The sequence below is a fragment of the Kogia breviceps genome, chromosome 15 (genome assembly GCF_026419965.1).
Source record: "Kogia breviceps isolate mKogBre1 chromosome 15, mKogBre1 haplotype 1, whole genome shotgun sequence".
NCBI classification, from domain to species: Eukaryota; Metazoa; Chordata; class Mammalia; order Artiodactyla; family Physeteridae; genus Kogia; species Kogia breviceps.
In genome coordinates this window covers 89,677,678-89,699,658 of record NC_081324.1, presented here as the reverse complement: position 1 = coordinate 89,699,658, position 21,981 = coordinate 89,677,678, and the positions used below count along the sequence as shown (strand labels likewise).

The following is a 21,981-nucleotide window of genomic DNA, read 5'->3' as shown; positions in this document are numbered from 1 at the left end:
TAAAGCGAACGGGACTCCGGGAAATGTAGTTCTGCGCGGACACTTCCGCGGCCCGGCCGTGTCCGCCTCGGCGCCGTGGGCCAAAGGGGTAAGGGTGTGGGGGGCGGGGAGGGGACGGCGGGGCTGCGGGCTGGCGGTGGCCTCCGCGTCCGACCCGGGCCCCGGTGACCCCGGCGCGGACCGGCTCGGGGGCACGCCGGCGTGCGCACGAACCGGCTCCGGAGCCGGGTGCGGGGAAGGCGCGAGAGGACGGCCCTGCCGCGCAGGCGCCGATTCCTGTTCAGGTGGGGGGGCGCTGTGGGGGAGGGGCGTGGGGCGGCAGAGGGGAGGGGCCGCGGGGGCCGCGAGGCGGCCGGGCAGCGGGGAGGCGGGAGGGAGCGCGACGGTGGGGAAACGCTTGGGGGACAGGGGTCTGGAGGGGCGGGGGTGGGAGGCAGTGATGTGGGAAGCAGGAGGGAGATTGAGGGGGGCAGGGCAGGGCCTCCCGTGGTGGTGGGAGAGGAGGGGCTGTACGGGGAGACGGTGGGGCTGATGAAGCTGGGGACTCTTGGCGGGCGAGGTAGTGGAATGTCTGTGAAAATCAGTAATTGGGGCCAGGGAGGGGTGAGTGGCTGTGAAGCCAGCGGAAGGAATTCAGTGGATGGTGGGAGCCTCTGGGAGGGGCCTTTGGGGGGACCTTAGCCTCGGGGGCTGGAGGCAGCAGGCCCTGGGGGTGAGGGACCCCGGAGGCTCCCCTCGGGAGTGAGTGGAGGGCTGTGCGGGGCCGGCGTGTGCCCTGGGGATGTGGGTTCGGGTCTGTGTCCAGCAATAGTTAAGGCTCTAGCCGTCCACGATCTGCGTGCCTTTGGCTTGGCGACTGGGCGCGAAGGGATGAACGACAAGGCTCTGTGGGCGCGTGGGGGGCATGTAGAGGGCCCAGAGTGGTTGCACTGAGGGTTTCGTCGGCAGGAAGGGCCGCTGGTTGCTGCAGTGTTGGACTGTACCTGAGCCGTGTGCTCCTGAGAAGATCCCCCCCCCCCCACTTCTCGGGTTCCGGGAAACAGCTGGCTGCAAAGAACCCCCTTCCCACATGATGCCCTTGTTTACCTGTGTGACAAGGCCATAGGTAAATATGACACAGCCCCTCTCATCTTTTGCCTCATCAGTGATTAGCTGAACTGTTTGTTCTCACTGAGCAGAACGCTTAGAAACCACCCTTTGGTTCAGCTTCTCTCCTTCCCGCAGTTCCCTGAACTCTGGGCTGTAGGCTTGAGCAGCTTGCAGCCCGCCACTGCGCCCGGAACTGGCCGACCTCCGGTGAGATGTCTTCTCGTCTGCTGTCTGGTCCCCCGCCCTTTGATCCAGCTTCCCCACACTCTGCAGAGATGCTGTGCTTCTTAGGGCCGCAGCGTCCTTCCTCTTCCAGCACCCCTCCCCCCGCCAAGAATAAATCCTCGGAGTAAAACATTTCTTCCCTACGTCTGCGTTTGGTTTGACTTGACAGTTCGATGGTAGCTTTTTCGGTGGAGGGCAGTGACCGGGGCGGCCCGTGTTTGGGGATCTTGTGGCTGAGGCATCAGGTCGGAGGCCGCGTGTCAGTGGCAGGGGTCCGCACACAGGTTGACGGGCGGCCTGTTGGGGGCCGTGAGGGGGAAGTGGGTGGTAATTGGCGCCGTTGAGGGGCCCGGGCTGTTTGTGCGGAGCTGCGGCCCCTTGCAGGGTGATGAGCTCTGGGGGCGTCTGAATGGTGGGTGAGCACGGCGACTGGAGAGTGGGTATCTGGAGGTGAGTGGCTGGCAGCCCCGCGTGATGAGGTCCTGGTTTGGGGGGCGGGTGGTGACGGGCTCTGTGAAGGTGAGTGGGTGGGCACCGCAAGAGGGAGGGATTGGAGTTCTCCGGGGGTCCTTTGGGACTCAGCACGTGGGGTTCCACTGACTCAGTGTCTAGTCAGTGGGTAGACCGTGGAGGTTATCGAGTGGGGTTTGGAGGAGCCAGTGATGGGGTTTCTTGGCCTTGGCATTGAGAAGCCTGTGGAGGTAGAGGACTCTGGGGTCGTAATCAACCAGGTGGTCTGTCGGGAGGCCCGTGGCTGGTGCACAGGGCTGAGTGATGGAGAGCCCACCGGGACCAGGAGTCAGGGGTTCTGTGGGTGTGTGATCGGGGGCTGGCTGTGGAGAGACTTTGGGGTTCATTGATTCACGCACTTCTGTGGATTGGTTTTGTCACTGGTGGTTGGTGATGGGGGGGCCTTGCTAGAGGAGCCAATGGGGACTCACAGTGTGTGTAATTGACGGCCCAGACCCCCTGGGGGGGCGTTGGGCACATGGGGTTTATGGAGTCAATGGTTGTGTGGCCTGGAGACTCGTGTGTCCAGTGATCTGGGGGCTGGGGGTTCTCGGGGGCTCAGTCGGTGTGATTGAGGCGGTTTTTGGAACCAAATTTGAGGGGCTTTGGGTGTTGGTGCTTGCGGGGCCTCTAAGGGTGGTGTTTTGGGGTTTGGGTGAGTCCTGCGTTGGCTCAGGCAAGACTCAACGTGGTGACTTCTGTTCAGTAACCGTGTTGTCCTTTGTTCTTTGGTCCCTCTCACCCAGCGTGTACACGGCTGTGTTGGTCAGTGATGGCTCCTTTTACTCGAATATTTCCTTGTTTGAAAGTGCTCGGAGACCCAACCGGCTAGGAGTCCCCCACTTGCTCCAGCCCTTTGTGTCCGATGCTCCTTGCCCGGCGTGGCTGGCCTGTAGCCTTCCAGGGCCGGCCCCTCCTCCTCAGAGCTCTGCTAAAAGTCATCTGCAAGGAGTGCCCTCCACCCACCCACTCCTCTGGCACATCTGAAGTTTCTTCTGGGCACTCTCACAGTCTGAAATTATTTTACTTACTTGTGTGTCTGTTTCCCATCCTAGAAGGCAGGGACTGTCTGTCCTGTTTAGTGGTCTCTCCCACATGCCCGGAACAGGGCCTGGTAGTAAGAGGCCTTCAGCAAATTGCTGCTTTCCCGGCCCGTAAATGAGACTGCGAGCATGTGTCTAGGTCTGCATTAGTGTGTGAGTGGGATCTGACGTGGATGTGAGAGCACAGAAGTATGTTGGGGTCCTGGGGGAGGAGCTAGGGTGACTGTTCGGGGTGTTAGTACAGTTGGCACATCCCCTTTTCCAGAGGAGAAGCTACAGAAGGTCTCCTGTGCATCAACCCAGAAGGGGTCCAGACGAGATAGAAGCTTCCAGGGCAGGTGGGCCTGTGTCTCAGGGGGGCCTCAGGTTTGGAAAGCAGTGACTCTGGGCTCTCTTTTCACTGGGCCTCCTAGACCCTCGGGACCTGCCCGTGCCCAGGAGCCCCAGGGAGCTCCCCGCGCGTCTCGGGAAGAGGCGCTTCTCCTTTAGGTGTCGCTCTCTGCTCTCCCAGGACGTTTTTTCGGGAGAGACCCGTTCTCACGCACCACACTCTTCACTCTGGTCTCAGGAGAGTCCGGTTTCACTCCGGGAATCTGACCTTTGTGTCTGCTGCCCGCTGTGCGTGGGCAGAACGCATGCCGTCCTTCTCCGTTCCCTCTTGTAGAGTTCTTCCTGCCCTGGATGCCCTCGCTCTGCCCTCTGCCACCGTGTCAGGTCAAATTTCAAAATCCAGTCTGTCTGTCTAGATGGGCTGGTTCTTGACTCTCCACAGGATCCTCAGCACCTGGGTAGCATTGGGACCTGCCCTCCCTCCATGGCCTGTGTCTTCCCTCGATTCGCTAAGGGACGAAGAGGGAAACGTTGAAGGCCCTTGAGAGAAGGTGCCATGAGCTGCTCCGCGGCCCGGCTGGCGTTGAGCAGCATTCCTGGGCTTCCTTTCCTCTTTCCCTTGCTGACCGAGGGTGTGGGGCTCCCGAGCGGGTGCTCTGATTCCAGCCCTCAAGCCAGCTCTAGGGGTGGGCAGGAAGGGCCTCGAAGGGGCCAGTGGTCTCTCCACTCTGGTTAGCTGCCCGGGGGCGGAACCTGGCAGTGTGCTAGCACCAGGGCAGAACTTTCTTCCCTCGTCTGTGGAGGACGAGTCCCCCATCTCTCTCTTTTCCACCGGGACCCTGAGGATACCTCCCTCCTGCCCCCCATTCTTTGTTAGAACCAGGGGCTCCTGCTCTCGATCTCCTGTAGCTATTCTGTTCGCTCCTCGCTCAGCTTACTTTGTGGAAAGGTGCCCATTGGCCGCCCACCATGTCGGCCTTCCTCTCGGCCTGTCAGCCTGTGGGGACCAAGCCGGGAGAACAAGAAGCCACAGGCGTGGACTGCAGCGCTAGACGCACCTCGGGTGGGAGGTGGAGTTTGCCCCCCATGCCCCCAGGCTTACTGGCAACTGTATTTTTGGATATTTCCTTTCAGGTGTTACCCTCATGAAGGAAGTCACATCCCTGTGTGACCCTGCTGTGAGCCCGTGGAGTCCTTGGCCCTGATCCAGTATCCGGCTGGTGTCAGTGACCTGGTGTAAGCGGTGGAGACGCTGAAAGTGTAAGTATTTGTGTGCATGAAGACGTCGTGTTTTTTGTGATTGTGCTGATCTTAACTCTTGGTCCATCTGTTCCCATAATTCTGCCTCAGGCAGTCTCTGTAATACAGTTTGTGATCTTTTAAAAAGTTTTTAAAGTAGTGGTTGTACTCATTTATTTGGTTATTTGGCTCGTTGGGGAAATAATTTCAACCAGTCTCTGCCAATCCGGAAGACTTCTCCACAAAAGTAGAAGAGGAAGAATAGGTAGGTGATGGTTGTTTTTTACTTATTTTTTTTTTAATTAAAAAATAATTTTTTTGGCTGCACGCATGGCATGCAGGTTCTTAGTTCCCTGACCAGGGATCGAACCCGTGCCCCCTGCAGTGAAAGCATGGAGTCTTAACCACTGGACCACCAGGGAAGTCCCTTAGAATAGTTTTATTATTGAATAAAAATTGAACCAGAGTTTGATGCCCGCCTCAGGCAGTCTGCTAAAGACATTGCGAGAGACAGGAAGAGATCGTGCCCTTTTCTGTAGCCGGGCAGATACAACCCGTTGTACACACGGTCTCAAGATAAGTGATCATTTGTCACATGTAGTCCATCCTAAACTTGCCTGGTAGTGCGGTTGGCTACTGTGTTAGCTACTTGCCTTCATCCAAAGGAAAAATACACTAGTCATACCTTTATGATGGGGGGTAATTTTACAATTTGGAGCCAGGTGCCAAAGTCAGGCTGGTTAGGCTCCTGTCCTAGAGAGACCCAGAGAGAGGGGTGTACTTTCCTGGATGATTTCAGAGACGGCTCCCAGGTCCTTAAGAAAGGCATTCTTGAGTTGTTAAACTTAGTTTTAGGAAAGATTTACATAGATCCCAAAGGGGCAGAGAAAGATTTTGTAATTGCAGATATTCTACAGTAAATACTCTTTGAATAAGGTTCTGGGGAGTCTTTTTCTTTTTAATTTGTATTTGCCCTCACAGGCTCTGAGCTGTTTCCCCCTAGAGGTGTTATCTGCTCTCCTACTCTGATAATTGCATTAGGGAAGGGCTAAGGCCAGGCCTTCGAAGCAAAGGGAAGGGAGAGGGCCCCAGGGCCCGCAGTGTGGACCTTAGAGCCACTGGATAGCCCCGTACCCACCACTTGTCTGAGCAGCTCCTCTGAGAGACCCTTAGGAAGAAGCAGGTGTGGAGCCGTTTCCTTGGGGTCCATGGGGCGGTGGGAGACAAGTAAGTACCTGAAGGCAGCTGGGCCCTTGCCGTCTCTGTGATTCCTAAACTCAGCAGGGATTTTGAGCTGCCTTCTACCGTGGCCTAGGCTGTTCTGCTGATTTCCTAGGGAAGGGAAGGCAGTATTTGCGCCAATGTGAGCTGAGAAAGAAAGAACGGAAAAGATTTCCTTAGGCCTCTCTTCTCGCTGCGTCTGCTCTGGGCTGTAGAGCGGCCGGCTCAGCCGGAAACCCACACCTGAGTGTCAGCTTCACCTCGGCCTCCGTCTCCCCCGGGGTCTCTCCTCTTCTTTTGGCCTTTTCTTTTAGTTCCTCTGATCTGTGCTTTCCTTTTGCTCCAGGGCTGATTTTGGAGTAGAGAGCCAGCACCCCAGGCCATTGCCCGTTCCCTGTCCTGCCTAGAAGTGAGTGGCGTTTTATTCTGTAGTACTTGCGCCAGTGGTTTCATCTAAGTCCCCCGGGAAAAGGTGCTATAGGGCGAGTGAGCCAAGACTGTACTTCCAGACTTTGTTGCCGTCTCTGCGGAGTGCTTTGAGGTGGTGGGGCTCCCCTGGGGTCTTTGGTTGAACCAGCGAGGCAGGTGGCTCCCGTCGGGCATTCCCAGGTGGAAGCCAGGCTGCAGAGCCCAGTGTGTAGCGCAGGCCTGGCCTGGCTGCGGTCGGCTCGGCTGACACATGGCAGTAGCTCACTTTCTATCCTGTTTCTTAGTGCTAGCACATAGCCTGTCTGAGTTCCCACCTATAGAGAACCAAGAGTGAGGTCCCCAAAGGAATTACATCATCTAAAATAAAATTCCCACTGCACCTCCAGGCCATGGCCCCCAGGAGCACGAAAACTCATGTGAAATAAGAAAGAAGAGGCCTCAGGACTCGGGGTGCATTCCCAGTCCACAGACCTTTGCCCAGAGACCTTTTTCCAGAGCATCAGGACAGAGCAGAGCAGATTTCCCAGGAACGGGGGAGAATGATCAAGTCACAGGTGAGTTATTTGTCCTCCAGCAGTTTTATCTGCGGGTCTGATGAGGCCCACAGGCATCTGTACAACTAGCAGGAAAGGTCTAAGTACATTTAAATTATAACCGGAGAAAATATAACCTTGGGAAGGAAGATGTCAAAAGAAGTACAAGGTGGATCATAGAATCATACAAAAGTCTTGAAGTTGGGGCATAGCTATAAGAGAATTAAGGCCCTGCCCTGTTGGAGTTGAGCCGCAAGCTTCCTCAGATGTTCCCAGAAGCTGCCACAGAAAGAGAAACGGGAAGAGTTGCGTGGTTTCCTCTGTCAAAAAGCAGACTATTTGCTCGGTGGAAGCAAACGTCTCCTGATGGTTACCTGTAAAGAAAGCGTTTTACTAGCTGTTGACGTAGATGACGTGGCAGATGACCTCCTGTAGCGGATGAACGTATTTCTGAGGCTGTTCCTCGCAGGTCCTCAGTGGGTGCGGGTGTACAGAGCACAGCAGTGGGCAGCAGGCCTGGGTCCACGTCCCACCTGAGCTCTGGGTTTAGGGAAGAAACCTGAATCATCTGGCACCACTGGTTGTTACAAAACCTTCAAATGGCCCCAGATATATTCTCTCAGTTGGAATTTCGATACATTTTAGGTAGAACTGTTTTTGCTTCTGCTGACAAAAGCTGCACAGGAGGGTATCTGCCTTCAGTTCCTTTTCCTGACCTTTTTTTTTTTTTTGATGTATAGTTGATTTACAATATTGTGTTAGTTTCTGCTGTACAGCAAAGTGGTTCAGTTGTATATATAAATATATACACATTGTTTTTCATATTCTCGTCTATTACGGTTTATCCCAGGAGATTAGATATAGTTCCCTGTGCTCTACAGTAGGGCCTTGTTGTTTATCCATTCTCTATATAATAGTTTGCATCTGCTGACCCCAAACTCCTAATTCATCCCTCCCCCCACCGCCCTGACTTTATTGACTCAAGAAATGACTATGGGACTTCCCTGGTGGTGCAGTGGTTGAGAATCTGCCTGCCAGGGGACACGGGTTCGAGCCCTGGTCTGGGAGGATCCCACATGCCATGGAGCAACTAGGCCCGTGCGCCACAACTACTGATCCTGCGCGTCTGGAGCCTGTGCTCCACATCAAGAGAGGCCGCGATAGTGAGAGGCCCACGCACCGCGATGAAGAGTGGCCCCCGCTTGCCACAACTAGAGAAAGCCCCCGCACAGAAACCCAACACAGCACAAATAAATAAATTAATTAATAAACTCCTACCCCCAACATCTTCTTTTAAAAAAAAAAAAGAAAGAAAGAAATGACTACGGTGTCCCTTCACCTTTCTTCTTTTTTTTTTTTAATTAATTAATTTTTTTGGCTGCATTGGGTCTTCGTTGCTGCGCGCGGGCTTTCTCTAGTTGCGGTGAGCAGGGGCTACTCTTCGTTGTGGTGCGCGGTCTTCTTATTGTGGTGGCTTCTCGTTGCAGAGCACGGGCTCTAAGCACGTGGGCTTCAGTAGATGCGGCTCGCGGGCTCTAGAGCACAGGCTCAGTAGTTGTGGCGCACGGGCTTAGCTGCTCTGCGGCGTGTAGGATCTTCCCAGACCAGGGCTCAAATCCATGTCCCCTGCATTGGCAGGCGGATTCTTAGCCACTGCGCCACCAGGGGAATCCCTCCCTTCACCTTTCAAAACAATTCCCATCCACCTAGCTGACCTCCTCCCTCTGTTCCTTTCTTTCTTTTAAAAATCCTGTTGTTTAAAGCAGCGCACAGCACTGTAGCTTTTCCCCTTCACTGCTGTGTTCTGTGCCAGGAGCTCAGCAGAGCTGCCAGGTGTCAGAGTAGCTGGTGACAGCAAAAGCCAGGGTGACAGTAGCCGAGAGTGATGGCACGAGTGAGAGCCAGATGCCGCAGAAGGCGCTGACTCCCCATTACCTTTCCCTGAGGAGTGAACAGCGCCCTGGCCATGTGTCAGGTGTGTCAGCACAGGTGTTCGCTGCCCAGGGAGCCCTGAACAAAAGGCTCCGGCAGATTTATGGACTTGGGGGCCAGGAGGAGGGGAAGAGGAGGAGGGAGTGGGAAATACAGGGTACTGGGTCAGAGTGTGGACAGTGTCTTCAGGTCCCCCCTCCCACAAGGGGGTCTTAGAGAGGCACCTGAGAAAGGCTTCTGCCAAAGGCCTCAGGCAGAGACGCAGGGCACACGAGATCCTCACCAGCCCCTCGGAGGCCATGGCACGCAGGCTGCACCCCAGGCCTGGAGGCAGGGGTGGGGGCAGTGTCCCCCAGGAGGCCTGCGGGGTAGCCCTTTGGGCCTGCCTGTGTTTGGGCCTGAAGGTTCACACGTAGGTGTTTAACCAGGAGCCAGACTCCTCAGCCCATCCACTTGATTTTTCAGGACCTGAGTGAGAAATAGGCAACCCCATCACGGACCTGAATAGGTCGGACCTAGAGAGGCTGAGACAGGAACCAGGGAGTTCATCCGGGGCAGCTTCCCAGCCTGCATGTGGTCTCAGCCGTTTCCCAATCAGGAAGGCATGTGTCAGCCCGTCAGGAGGCTTCTCAAGTGGCCATGTGAACCTTTGTGACCTGGCACAAGGCAGTGGTTTGCATAGCACAGGTCTGGCAGCAGGCAGAGGCCGGCCTGGACACCTGCCAGGGCTGAGACAGTGGGGTCACACGGCTGGCTGTGCACACCAGGAGCTCAATCCCAGAGCCTCCAAGCAGCACGTGCTTTCATCGGGCAGTTAGGCTAACAGGGCCCCAGCGTGGCTTTCTGTTGCCCAGTCTGAATAACTTACTTCAGTCCTTGGTTTTTGAGGGGCTGCCTGGGGTGCTGAGTTCCAGGCCATTTTGTTTGTCCAGGCCCTGCCACCTCATGGGGTGCAGACAGCATTGGGGCTGTTGCATGGGACGCACGGGGGCTGAGGCGCCCTGTGCTGCTGGCCAGCAGCCCTGTCGAGCAGGAAGGTGTCAGTCTACACCCAGAGCGGTCACGGGCGTGGAGAGAAGCACAGAGAGTCATTTTCTTTTGTTTCTTGTTTTTTTTCCAGGAGGAAGGAAAGCTTTCAGGAGCAGGTCTAAAACACAAAGGTCGTTAATGTCTTTCTCCCTCCCCGTGCCTCCCTTGGTGCTGGACTTTATTTTCTTTTCTCTCTGGTCATCATCAGTGTGTCCCATTTAGTAATCAAAACTTTAAAAGAAATCATCTCCGTTTTCATCCAGACCCTTTGTCTGGAAAAACACTTTGTCCCTATACAGAGGGACAGATATTTTTACATAATTTAACCAGAGAGATAGAGCGTGTTTATGAATTGGTTAGCAGAAACTCCTGAGTTTTTAAAAGATTTGAAAGTGGTTGTACAGGGTCTGGCACTCACTGAGTCTTCAGGACGGGGTCATAGGGGTGGAGGCTCCCGCGGGGTCTCCCGCAGAGCATGACGGGTCAGTGACCGTGAGAAGCGGGTTGTGACTGGGGACAGCCTGGCCGAGCCCCAGCACCGTGAGAAGGGCCGCTCCCTTCTGAGCTCTGTGCTCCAGGCTGGGGTCGCCATGAGCCCCCCTGCCAGCCCCTTAAGGCTGTCTTTAAACTGTCCATTAAAACGCTCACTCAGCCCCTCTGCAAATATGGGGCTGTTATCAGATGCAGTGAATTCGAACCGGAAGTAAATGTGGTCAGGTAGAGCCTGGAGAGTGTGACCCGTGCTTGGGGAGCCCATGAGGATGGCCAGACCAGACCCCGAGAAAGTGTCAGGGTCCAGTGAAACCCTCTGGTTGGGACCAGAGGACCAGTGAAGTCCATGTGTTGAGAGCATCCTGGCCCGCTGGCACGGGAGCCCGTCCCTGGGCAGTGTTTTGGGCCTTGTCCAGCGTCTGGAAGGCAGGACAGCTTTCCGTGCTGTTTCGGCACCTTCTGATGACACGGCATACGTGGGCCCAACCTGGGACGGTATCGGTCCCTGTGGCGTCCTGTCCTTTGCCCAGATACCAATGGCACCTTCTTTGAGAAACACTGCTTATTTAAAGACAGCCTATTCCAACTTCTTATTCTATGGGTAGATGGGTGGGTAGGTGAATGAATTCATAATGCTGAACATTTTAATAACATTTTTGTTTTCCTCTCAAAGTATAATGCAGGACTAGGATATTATGTCACTTATCCATGGCTATGTAACAAATTACCCCAAACCTCAGTGGCTGAAAACACAAACATGTGTCTCCGTTTCTGTGAGTTAGGGGTCTGACAGCTGCTCACCCATTTGGTTCTGCTGGAGGGTCTCACAGGACCCTGTCATCAGGATGTTGAGAAGAGCTGTGGTCATCTCACGGGGCGGTAGGGAGGTAACCCCCTCCAAGCTCACTCTCGTGGGTGTTGGCAGGCCTCGGGTCTTTACCACGTGGGCTTGTGCACAGGGCTGCCTCGCCGTGTGGCCAGGGAGAGCAGGAGAGGGTTCCCAACGTGGAAGTCACATTCTCTTACACCTGATCCAGCACTTCCACCCTGTTCCATTCGGTGGAGGTGAGTCAGTAAGTCCAGCCCGTAGTCAGGATGGTGGGGATTAAACAAAAGCATGAATCCCAGGAGTTGGAGATCATGGGGCCAACTCGGAGGCCACCTGTCACTGTAGAGAAGAAAGCCTGTATTCAACAAAGAGAATGACTTCCGATTTAACAGGGATTACGCTTTTTTAGATGTCATTTGAGGACGTGGCTGTGGACTTCACTTTGGAGGAGTGGCAGCTGCTTAATCCTACCCAGAAGACCTTGTACAGGGATGTGATGTTGGAGAACTATAGCAATCTCGTCTTCTTGGGTAAGAGCATTCTTGTGTGACACGGGGCGCACCCAGCAACTGTGGGACCCCTAAGATGTTACGGACTTCGGGTTTAAGTTTCAGATGTCAAAAGATTTTTTGATTTCTACACCCAATTGAAAGGTTTTTATTTGCTTGTTTTGTTTTTTAGCCTCTGTAGTGAAATCTTCTTTATATTTAAGAGTCCCTCAGCCCAAGCAGTTGGGACTCTCTGTGTTTCCAATTGACAGGTTATCAAATGATCAAACCTGAGACGATTTTCAAACTGGAGCAAGAAGAGCCATGGATATTAGGTGAAGAAATCCTAAGTCAGAACTTTCCAGGTGAGAAATAATCAGGTATATGGCAGATAGTGAAAGTTAGGTCTCGGGTTTTGATGACAGGTGGGTACTTTTGAAATGTTATCTGTAAAACCGTGTTTAAAGTTCCTCCGTCCTTAGAGTTGACTCGGGACTAGTGACACGAGTCCTTCCTGACTTTTCATGTGCTCTCCGTCCTGGTCTCCACGTCAGGATGCGTCCCCTTTGGTGGAGCTGGTGATGAAGTATGCCCCATCTTCCGTACCCGGCAGGACAGTCATTTAGAACCTGCCTTCTTGGATACGCCCCTTCTGCTGGCTTCCCCAGTCCCACCTCTACAGGTGGGCTTCCTTCCTCCTCTTTAAGAATTCATAGTTTTTTCCTGTTTGAGGTGACACTGATTACCTTTGAGTTTCCTTTATTATTTTTCTTTTCTCTCCCTAATTGGTCAGATTTCTATTTCAAACCCACATAGAGTAGAAGGTGAGTCCATGGATACAGGAGAAAAGTCTAACGCCTTAAGCACTCTTCCGGCCTCCCTGCAGATAACAGCTTCAGGGTCAGCGTCCAGGGCTTCTTTCTGGTGCCTTTGGTATTCAGCTTCTAAAGCTTCTCATTTATCCCTTCAAATAGTCTGCTGGGTTTAAGACCTGCTCTGTGATACTTTAACGCCATTTGTGTTGAAGACCCTCACAGTGTGGCAGCATCTTATCTCTGAAGTTTTTCCTGTGCCTAGAGGTCTTGGTTGAGGCCACTCAAAGTAGTTCCTTCCTCGTGTCTTTCAAGTTTGTTTCTCTGCATGTGGGCCTTTGGTTGTCCTACACTTTCCCATTTAGACACCCTCCCCCTCTTCACTTTAAGTTTTTTTTCCACCTCCAGGGAGTGTTCCCTGACTCCCAGCATTTTCTGAAATCTCTACCCACTGAGCAGTATTGTAGGAACCCGGGTGTGATCACACATTATCTGTAATTCCTTAACCAATTAGGTCTTAAGGTTTTTTCCCACATAGAAAGATGGTGAGTAACTTACTCTTCTCTGTTCTCTATGGAATTTATGCTGTGTAATTACTAAACACTTCATTAATTGGTTGTTGTGAGGCCAGGTAAGGCAGGAACTTTCTTATTTATCAAATATTTCTTTAGTAAAAAGGTTTTCGTCTAAGTAAGTGTTTCAGCTTACCTTAGGAAATATTTCAAATTACAGATGTCTAGGCACCATTCACATGGATTATTAGGACTGGGTATGTGTAGTTTGGAAAAGCTGTCAAGATAGACTTTATGTTCCCCCATTAATTTAGAACCACTGCTATTTTGTGGAATGAGAGGAGTTGAGATGAAATATGAGTCATGAAATAACCTTGCAGGACCAGATAATTTTAATTTAGAAGAAAATATAAAACTAATTCAGTGTTTGAACATGAAGCATTTGTGTCAAAATGCAAAGTTAATTGTCAAGATTAACTATATAGAAAGGAATTGCTTTAGAAGCTTAATGACAAGTGAAGAGTATTTATCCTACATGTATTGAGGGCTGGTTATGCGCTATGTAGTGGGGGTACCTCAGTGAAAAACACAAACCTGTTCCCTGCCCTCAGGGTTTACATTCTAGTGCGAGAGACAGAAGCAAGGTGATTACCTATTTGATACATGCTATGAAGGGAATAAACAGGGTGTTTGTTAGTGTGCCCTTAAAATGATGTGAGCCAGGAATGCTGGAAGCTGGGCAGGGAGAGCACATGCAAAGGGCCTACAGCAGGAAAAGGCCTTTGGGGTCAGTGGGACGGGGAGGAGCCCAGTGTTGTGAGAGGGAGTGGGGGGCTGGAAGGAGCCTGCACACAGGGGTGCAAGAGCCGTGATAAACGTCTGAGTTTATCAGAGGTTTCTAAGCAAAGGGTTAAAAGGCCTGAGTACATTTTCTAAATATTACGTGTTGCTGTTTGGAGACTAGAATTGGGAGGGAGCAAGCCTAGAAGTGGGAATATCAATTGAAAATAGGGTGAAATGAAGGCAGAAAGGACAGGAGTGTAATGGAAACAGAGACGGGGAAACACACATGTAGCCGCACCTGAGTTGGCACCAGTGAAACCCGGTCCACGTGTTTGCCAAAGTGACAAGACTTTTTAAAAATTTCTTAAAGATTTTTTGGTACAATTTAACTTCAATATTGTTTTATATCATTTAACTTATTAATTTGGATATATATCTTAATCTTATTTCCTGATTTGATTTGAATTAAAATTTGTAATTTTTCTTTAACATTTCCTGAAACAATTTTTTGTAAACTATTCAGGTGGATCTCACACTTCTGTGTCTACAGACGACTTTGCTTTTAACCCCCTAACTTCTCTCTCTAGTCTTTAAAATACCCACGAATAGCATTATCATTCACACTCACTGAAGCTCGATCGTTGAATCCTTTGTTCTCCTCCGTTCTTCTCCATATCGGGCTCTAGTTGCTTCTTTGAAATTCTGGTATGTCTGAGAGTTAGATGTGGCTTTTTTTCCCCCCAAAAAAATGATCCTGCAGAAAAGGAGTGATAGCCTTACATCTGAGATCTTGCCATATCTTTCATCTTGGGAGTATTACCTCACAATTCCTAGTAAAGAGTATCGTGAACTAAACAAACCTTTAAAAGATCATTTAAAAATACTCAATAAATGGTCATATTGTGGAGATCACAAATAATTGTACTTACAGGGTAAAAAAAAATCTGTCCTAATGTTATACAAAGAATACTTGTGGTTTAGAATAATTTCCATCATATACAGATGTATTATATAGATGATCGAGTCAACTAAAATGTTAAAAACCTAAATACAAGTGTTGATGCTGAGCTCTGGAGAACTCTTGGATAATTCCAAAAAGTAACTCTCATGATGGTAAAATTACTGGTGTCAGTGATTCGGGTGACGATCTTGAATGAGAATGTTTTTTTAATGTACCAATAGTACAGCAAACTAACATACCTCACGTTTCAGACATGAAGTTGATATCCTGCATTTGCTGTGCATCATATTCAGTGTTTCTTCCTGCCTGACGTTCAGCACTGTGTACTAATCTTGCTGTTCTGTGTACTGTGATTCTCAGCCTTCTCTGATGGGGGTACTTACCTGCCTTCCTCCCTGATTGCTGCTACTCACAGCGTCTGGGTACACAGTAGATGATCAGTAGGTTATTGTGGAATGAGTGCGTTAACCACCCCCAGAAATTGCTTGTCTCTTTTACCTCATCATGATCACTTGAGTATATTTCATCTTTCCTTATTTGAAAGTTGTGTTTATAAACATTTGTAATTTCAAAACCTGTTTTCATTTCTATTAAAATTTTCTTAAAATGCCTAATAAGTAGACATTGTATTTGGGAGAATTTTTTTTTTGATGGACTGGGATCTTAGGCTCCATTTCAGAAGACTTATTCAATAAGCATAATCATTGGGGAAATTTACACAGTATGGTTCATTTTTTCCTTTTTAGAAGAAGTCTGGCTAGATAATAATCTCAAAATGTGGCACCAGGATAATCAAGACAAGCTTAAAAGTATGGAGAGAGGCCATGAATATGACGTCTTTGGGAAAATGTTTCATTCAGGCATTAACTTTGATCATTTAGGAATGAGATCTCATAAATGTGGCACAGGTGAAAAAAGTTTGAAACATCCTTTTGATTTTCTTATTCCAAAAAGTAACTGTGAAAGAAAAAAACTTGATGAGCTTAATAAGAAATTACTATTCTGTATCAAGCCTGACAAAACCTGTGGTGGAATAAAATACTCTGATTGCAGTAAATGTAGAAAAGTCAGCAGTAAAGAGCCAGGGCTCATTACAAACCAAATAGCACATACAGGAGTCTGTTTATGCATGGAATGTGGTAAGGTTTTTAACAAAAAGTCACAGCTCATTATACATCAGAGAACTCATACAGGAGAGAAGCCCTACGGATGCCGTGACTGTGGGAAAGCTTTCTCCCAGAAGTCATTACTCACTATTCATCAAAGGACTCATTCAGGAGAAAAGCCATACGGGTGTGGTGAATGTCAAAAAGCTTTCAGCAGGAAGTCACTGCTCGTTTTACATCAGAGAACTCATACGGGAGAGAAGCCCTATGGCTGCAGTGACTGTGGGAAGTCCTTTAGCAGGAAGTCACAGCTTCAAAGGCATCAGAGAACCCACACAGTAGAGAAGCCCTATGGCTGCAATGACTGTGGGAAGGCCTTCTCCCAGAAAATAAGGCTCATTACACATCAGAGGACACACACAGGGGAGAAGCCCTACAAATGTAGTGATTGCGGAAAAGCCTTCTTTTGGAAGTCACAGCTTATTACTCATCAGAGGGTTCATACAGGGAAGAAACCATATGCGTGTAGTGAGTGTAAAAAAGCCTTCAGCAGGAACTCACTCCTCATTAGGCATCAGAGGATCCACACAGGAGAGAAGCCCTATGAATGCAGTGAATGTGGTGAAGCCTTCATCAGAAAACCGCAACTTGTCAAACATCAAATGACTCACACAGGAGAGAAGAACTATCAGTGCAGGAACTGTGAAGAAGCCTTCTTTAAGAAGTCAGAACTAATTAGACATCAGAAAGCTCATTTAGGAGAAAAACCCTATGGATGTGTTGAATGTGGAAAAACCTTCTTTGGGAAGTCACAGCTCCTGACACATCAGAGAACTCACACTGGAGAGAAACCTTATGAATGCGGTGCCTGTGGGAAAGCCTTCACCCAGAAGTCCAGCCTGGTATCTCATCAGAGGACACACACAGGGGAGAAACCCTATGAGTGCAGCGAGTGTGGGAAAGCCTTCAGTGAGAAGTCAAGCCTAATTCACCATCAAAGAACCCATACTGGAGAGAAACCCTTCGAATGTAGTGAGTGTAGGAAAGCTTTTGCCTGGAAGCCACAGCTTCTTAGGCATCAGAGAATTCATACAGGGGAGAAACCCTATGAATGCAGTGAGTGTGGGAAGGCATTTGTTCAGAAAGTACAGCTCATTAAGCATCAGAGAAATCATACAGGAGAGAAGACCTATGGATGCAGTGATTGTACAAAAGCTTTCTTTGAGAAGGCGCAGCTCATTATACATCAGAGGATTCATACAGGAGAGAGACCCTATAAATGTGGGGATTGTGGGAAATCTTTCACTAGAAAGTCACACCTTATGAGGCATCAGAGAATCCATACAGGAGATAAATGCTATAGATGCAGTGAATGTGGGACAGCCTTCCACAGGAAGGCGCAGCTCCTGATACATCAGAGAAGTCATATGCTGTAGACACGGGGCGAGTGCAGTGAGTATGGGGAGTCTGCCATCAGGTGTCAGGCCCCTCACACTCCAAGGACATGTACAGGAGAGAAACCCTGTCACTGCAGTGACTGTCTCACCATACAGAATTCAGAAAGAGAACTTTTTTTAAGTAGGCAATATAGGAAAGCCTCTCCCAGAAAAAACTTATTACATATTGATGGCTCCTCAGTGTGGAAGTCTTATCAGTATTGTAATAAGTACAGACCTTTCAGTCAAAAGTGACAGCCTATTAAATATTTAGAAGACCTAAACAGGAGAAAAACTCAATTGTCATAACAAGTAAGTGAAAGATTTCACCAGGAAAGGGTAACTCAGAGTACACTAGAGAATACATACACAAAGGTAATACTGAGTATTATATATTAGAGATCTCATGCAGAGGAGTAGTCCTAATAATTTGAAGAATTTGATAAGCATGATCCTATTAAAATAATTCTAAAAGAAAGATGTGTACATTGTATATAAATTATTATAAGAAAATAGGCATTTTAAAGTGGTAGCTGTGTTTTATGTGTGAAGACTTCTGCTTCCTGCTATGGTGCTGTAGGAAGAACCAGATAAACTCCTGCCTTAAGCAGCTAGAAACCGTACCATTTATGAAATAGTGGTTTTTAGACATATGTCAAACACAGGTTTGTGATCCCTGGCAGGAGGTGGACAAGGTGAGGAGAGCCCCACGACTGCCCAGCCTAGACCCTGGGGGCAGCGTCCAGGCTGCAGGTCAGGGAGGGGAATGAACGTGGTCCTGCTGTACTGAAGAGAGTTGCCGAGTTGGCGTCTGGGGAGCCCTGGTGACTAGAATTTGCAGGGAAAAGTGCTGGATAGGAAGGAGCTTCCCAGAGAGGGCCTGCAGAAATCCACAGTGAGTCCCCCTTTGAGTCTGTGGGCTTTAGCGCTGAAGCTGGGACCATGAGAGCGGCACTGGGGAGCAGTGAGCTGGCCGAGCCCTGGAGCTCAGCACAGGTGGGGACAGTTCACGTTCCCACCAGCCACGTGAAAGCACGTGGGCATCAAGAGAGTTCCCAGAACAATACTGTCTTGGTGGGGAGGGTAACTAACCCTAGATTAAAAGCTACTGCTCTACCCACAGTGACTGACGTCCAAACACTTACCTGGCATGCCAAGGAGCAGGAACATATGACTTGTAAGCAGGAGGAAAATCAGGCAGTAGAAAGAGAAAAGACTGAAGTGATTGGAATTAGTAGGCAAGGATGTTCAAATAGCTATTGTAAGTATAAAGTGGAGGAAAACATGAATTTGACGACACATGAGTGGAAGATACATTTTTAAAAGCTCAAATGGAACTTAGGATGAAAACAACATCTGTAAATTAAAAAAAAAAACTGGATGGAATTAAGAACATATTAGACATAGAAGAAGGAAAACAATCAATGAATTTGAACAGTAAGTATAAAAATTATCCAGATGAATGATACACACAGAGAGAAAAAGACTGGGGGGAAAGGAGAACAGGGAATTAGTTACTGTGGCGTAACATACATGGAATGGGAGGTCCAGAAAGAGAGGAGGGAGAAAAAGGATTTGGATAAACGATGGCTGAAAAATATCCACATATGATGAAAATTATAACTCCACATATTCAATAAGCTCAAAGAAACCAACACGTAAGAAACATAAAGATGCCAATGGACATCATCGTCAAATTGATGAAAACCAGTGTTAAAGAGAACGATTGTAAAAAGCCTGGAGAAAAAGACACAACACGTTCACAGAACAAAGAATAACAACATACTTTTGGTCAGAAACTATGCAAACTAGAAGACAGCAGAGTGACATCATTAAATTATGAAAGATAAAAAAGAAATGCCTGCAACCTGGGGTTCAGTTGCCTGTCAAAAACATCTTCCAAAAGTGAAAACAAAAAAGACTTCAAGGTAACAAAATCAGAGAGAGTTCCTGCCGTAAGCAAACATTGAAGGAAGTTTGGGGTCAGCAAGAAAAGAACACTCTGAAAATGGTGAATGTATGGGTGAATATGAAAGATTGTTTTCCTCATTTAAAAATCTTTCAAAAAGTTAATGGACTGCTTAAAACCAAAGTAATGACAACGTACTTGGGGTTATGATCTATTTAGAAGTAAAGTGTACGACTACGGTAGCACTTAATTGTGAATCTTTAAAAATAGTTGAACAGACTGTGTTGTCTGAGACAGGGGCTCGGGATGACTTGTGTTTGTAGCAACTGCACGATGGAAGCTGTCTGTTATGGATCTGTGCACGTCTCCACACCCATTGTCCTTTTTCTGCTCTGCATGCCCAGAGGAAGTGCACGACTGCTTCCTAGGGTTTCTGCTCAGGTTCACACAGGGAGGTATGTGTCAGCCCTCCCTCCCTCCTGCTGGTCTACAGACACCCAGATGGCTGCAGCCCCCTGCTTGTCAGATGTAAGGGTGTTAACTGCTTCTGGGGGCTTCACCATCCCTGGCTCGTTTTCTTAATTGTGAACACAAATCTGTAAATAGTCCCTTTATTAAATGTTCCTGAGTTAATAATTTGAGTGTAACATTTGTTTTCTGTGACGTGTTAAAAGATGAACATTTGACCAAATTTTGAGTATCAGTTACTGGTCCACGGGGTATAGAGTGACATCTGTCAAGATTTCGCACACTCAACATCAGTGTTTTCTCTTTGTGTTTTAATAATTCAGTAGACATTATAACAGAGTTCTTTGCGTTTTTTGTTTTGTTTTGCTGCAAACGTAAATGGCTCTGGAGATCAGTACCATCTGTTCCATATGCCGGTGGTTTTGCAGTTATTACTAGACTTTCTTCACTGACAGAAACCGAAATGTTTATGAGGTCTTTATGCTGCGTCTGGGTTAGCTGAACGCCTTACAAGAAAGCATTGTTATTTATGTTAAATGTGTACAGACAAGAAAAAGGTAGCCCATTACTGAGTGAAGAAAGAAACGAATGATGTACTGTACTTCCCTGTACTCTCAGTTTAAAAACTTGTGCTGCGCAATTAAAATACACTTATTCAATATTCTGCTGTTTTTATTATAATTCACATAGTCTGTCACCCGTAGACAAGATTTCCCATCTCAGGAGTCAGAATCACCCCCAGAGAAGCTCTTCAAAGGCTCCACACCTGTTCCCATCACAAACACCATGCCAAATGGAATATCAGCTTTTCTAAGATTAAAACAGAGGTGCTTCAGGTATAACCTCACGAAGCCTAATAAATTAGGTGGAAGTAGACTGTTAGAGAGGCCCGGTGTGGAGCACACTCCCCTGTCATTTATCAGACATCCTCTCTCCCCCAGTCTTTCTCTCCTGCTGACACGCAAACCTCATTTGAAGGGAAATAATTGCCATCAGGCTACACAGAGGTATTTTCGCTAACAGTTGGATTTGCGTTTCAATCTGCATTTTGTGTGTACTTTTATTTATTTATTTTTTTTGTGGTACGCGGGCCTCTCACTGTTGTGGCCTCTCCCATTGCGGAGCGCAGGCTCCGGACGCACAGGCTCAGCGGCCATGGCTCACGGGCCCAGCCGCTCCGCGGCATGTGGGATCTTCCCAGACCGGGGCACGAACCCGTGTCCCCTGCATCGGCAGGCGGATTCTCAACCACTGCGCCACCAGGGAAGCCCTCAATCTGCATTTTGAAGAAGCTCTTTGTGCGGGTTTTCCATTTCATATAACTCCAGGAGGTGCTGTTCACAATGCAGACTGTGTTAATAAACTTGTGTATCACTCTGGCCCTGTCTTTATGGAAATAGCTAGTGAAGGAAATAAATCTTTTGAGGTTTGAGCATAATTGGAAAAGAGCATTGTGAGTTACCTGTAATGGTTTCTCTGTGTTCTGTTTATGATGTAAAGTGGTTTCCACCATCGGAATTCTCCCCTGGCCCCTTATTTGCCAGCCACGTGGTGAAGGGAAAAGCCACCCTCACTCTGAATATCCTAGACAATTTCATTTATCTCCTGATGTCTGTCTGCAACTTAGAAGCAGGCAATGTAACATGTCATCAGCTCAAAAGAATGAAATTTAACTGTTACAGTAAAGCTTTCCTTCCACACAGCACAGATCCCTCCCAGCACCACACACCCCATTGCCACATCAACTCACCTTAGTGGTGGATTTGTTCTGGGGCCAAATCTGCAGATTTAGTGATACCATGTATCCTTTATTTTCTTTGTGGGCTCTTTACAACTTGTTTCACAGTTATTACACAATTCATCTGGGTAGTCTTGACATCTTGTCATTGAGACTCTTACTTTCAGAATGCTAAGATGAAATAAACCAGGAACACCAAATTTATTTAATACCTAAATACCTAAATCATTTTATTTAGGTATTTAACAATACCTAACTTGTTAAAGGTGCCCAGCAAAGAGAATGTAGCTATGAAGCAGTCACTGGTGAGATGAGAGAAACACAAGTGAGGTGACATTTGTAATTCGAAGTTCTCAAAGCACTAGAGTTGTTAAAATCATTCATTAAAAAACACATCAGGGCTTCCCTGGTGGCGCAGTGGTTGAGAATCCGCCTGCGGATGCAGGGGACACGGGTTCGTGCCCCGGTCCGGGAAGATCCCACATGCCGTGGAGTGGCTGGGCCCATGAGCCATGGCCACTGAGCCTGTGCATACGGAGCCTGTGCTCCGCAACAGGAGAGGCCACAGCAGTGAGAGGCCCGCGTACCACAAAAAAAAAAAACACATCAAGCTCAGACTCACAAAAAGTTGGGGGAAGGGGAATAACCCCTAATCCTCTGAGGTTTAAAAGAGTAGGATACTCATCACTTAGCTGTACCAAGAGCATAACTTTCAAGAAAAATAGAGATGAGACACAGAGTCTAAGACAGTTTTACCCACACCTGCCCTGTGCCTTCCGAAGAGGAGGATCTGGGTAGGGCCGTAGACAGTTCATGTTGGAAACTCCATCAGACACCAAATCCACGTCCCCACGAAACACAGGGGCA

At 48.7% G+C, this 21,981-nt stretch overlaps 1 protein-coding gene and 1 long non-coding RNA gene across 18 annotated transcripts in view; one reads left to right on the top strand and one right to left on the bottom strand.

Annotated features, from left to right (window-relative positions):
• On the top strand, positions 1–20,037 carry ZNF605 (zinc finger protein 605). 17 transcript variants are annotated; one of them, XM_067014471.1, is made up of 10 exons: positions 2–88; positions 949–1,105; positions 1,225–1,764; positions 3,133–3,205; positions 4,332–4,457; positions 6,004–6,066; positions 6,473–6,640; positions 11,311–11,431; positions 11,662–11,754; positions 15,204–20,037. In XM_067014471.1, the coding sequence occupies exons 7-10, from the start codon at positions 6,626–6,628 to the stop codon at positions 16,997–16,999; spliced, it is 2,025 nt and encodes a 674-aa protein (XP_066870572.1). In that variant the 5' UTR covers positions 2–88; positions 949–1,105; positions 1,225–1,764; positions 3,133–3,205; positions 4,332–4,457; positions 6,004–6,066; positions 6,473–6,625; the 3' UTR covers positions 17,000–20,037. The 17 variants fall into 17 exon arrangements, with proteins under 17 accessions (XP_058896749.1, XP_066870572.1, XP_066870578.1 ...); XM_067014468.1 differs by lacking the exon at positions 2–88 and adding an exon at positions 154–284; XM_067014469.1 differs by lacking the exon at positions 2–88 and adding an exon at positions 356–385.
• LOC136792639 (uncharacterized) overlaps positions 5,316–21,981 on the bottom strand; it is a 54,367-nt gene continuing 37,701 nt past the window's right edge. The window contains exons 3-5 of the long non-coding RNA XR_010836721.1: positions 21,127–21,285; positions 14,125–14,250; positions 5,316–6,993 (exon numbers count right to left, since the gene is read on the bottom strand). This is a non-coding gene — a long non-coding RNA (uncharacterized lncRNA). The remainder of the gene's footprint in view (positions 6,994–14,124; positions 14,251–21,126; positions 21,286–21,981) is intronic.

Excerpts from the sequence above, each read along its gene's own strand:
- ZNF605 (XM_067014479.1), top strand. Across the intron at positions 11,432-11,661 it reads TAGCAATCTCGTCTTCTTGG|GTTATCAAATGATCAAACCT; the intron begins GTAAGAGCATTC and ends TCCAATTGACAG. Across the intron at positions 11,755-15,203 it reads CCTAAGTCAGAACTTTCCAG|AAGAAGTCTGGCTAGATAAT; the intron begins GTGAGAAATAAT and ends TTTCCTTTTTAG.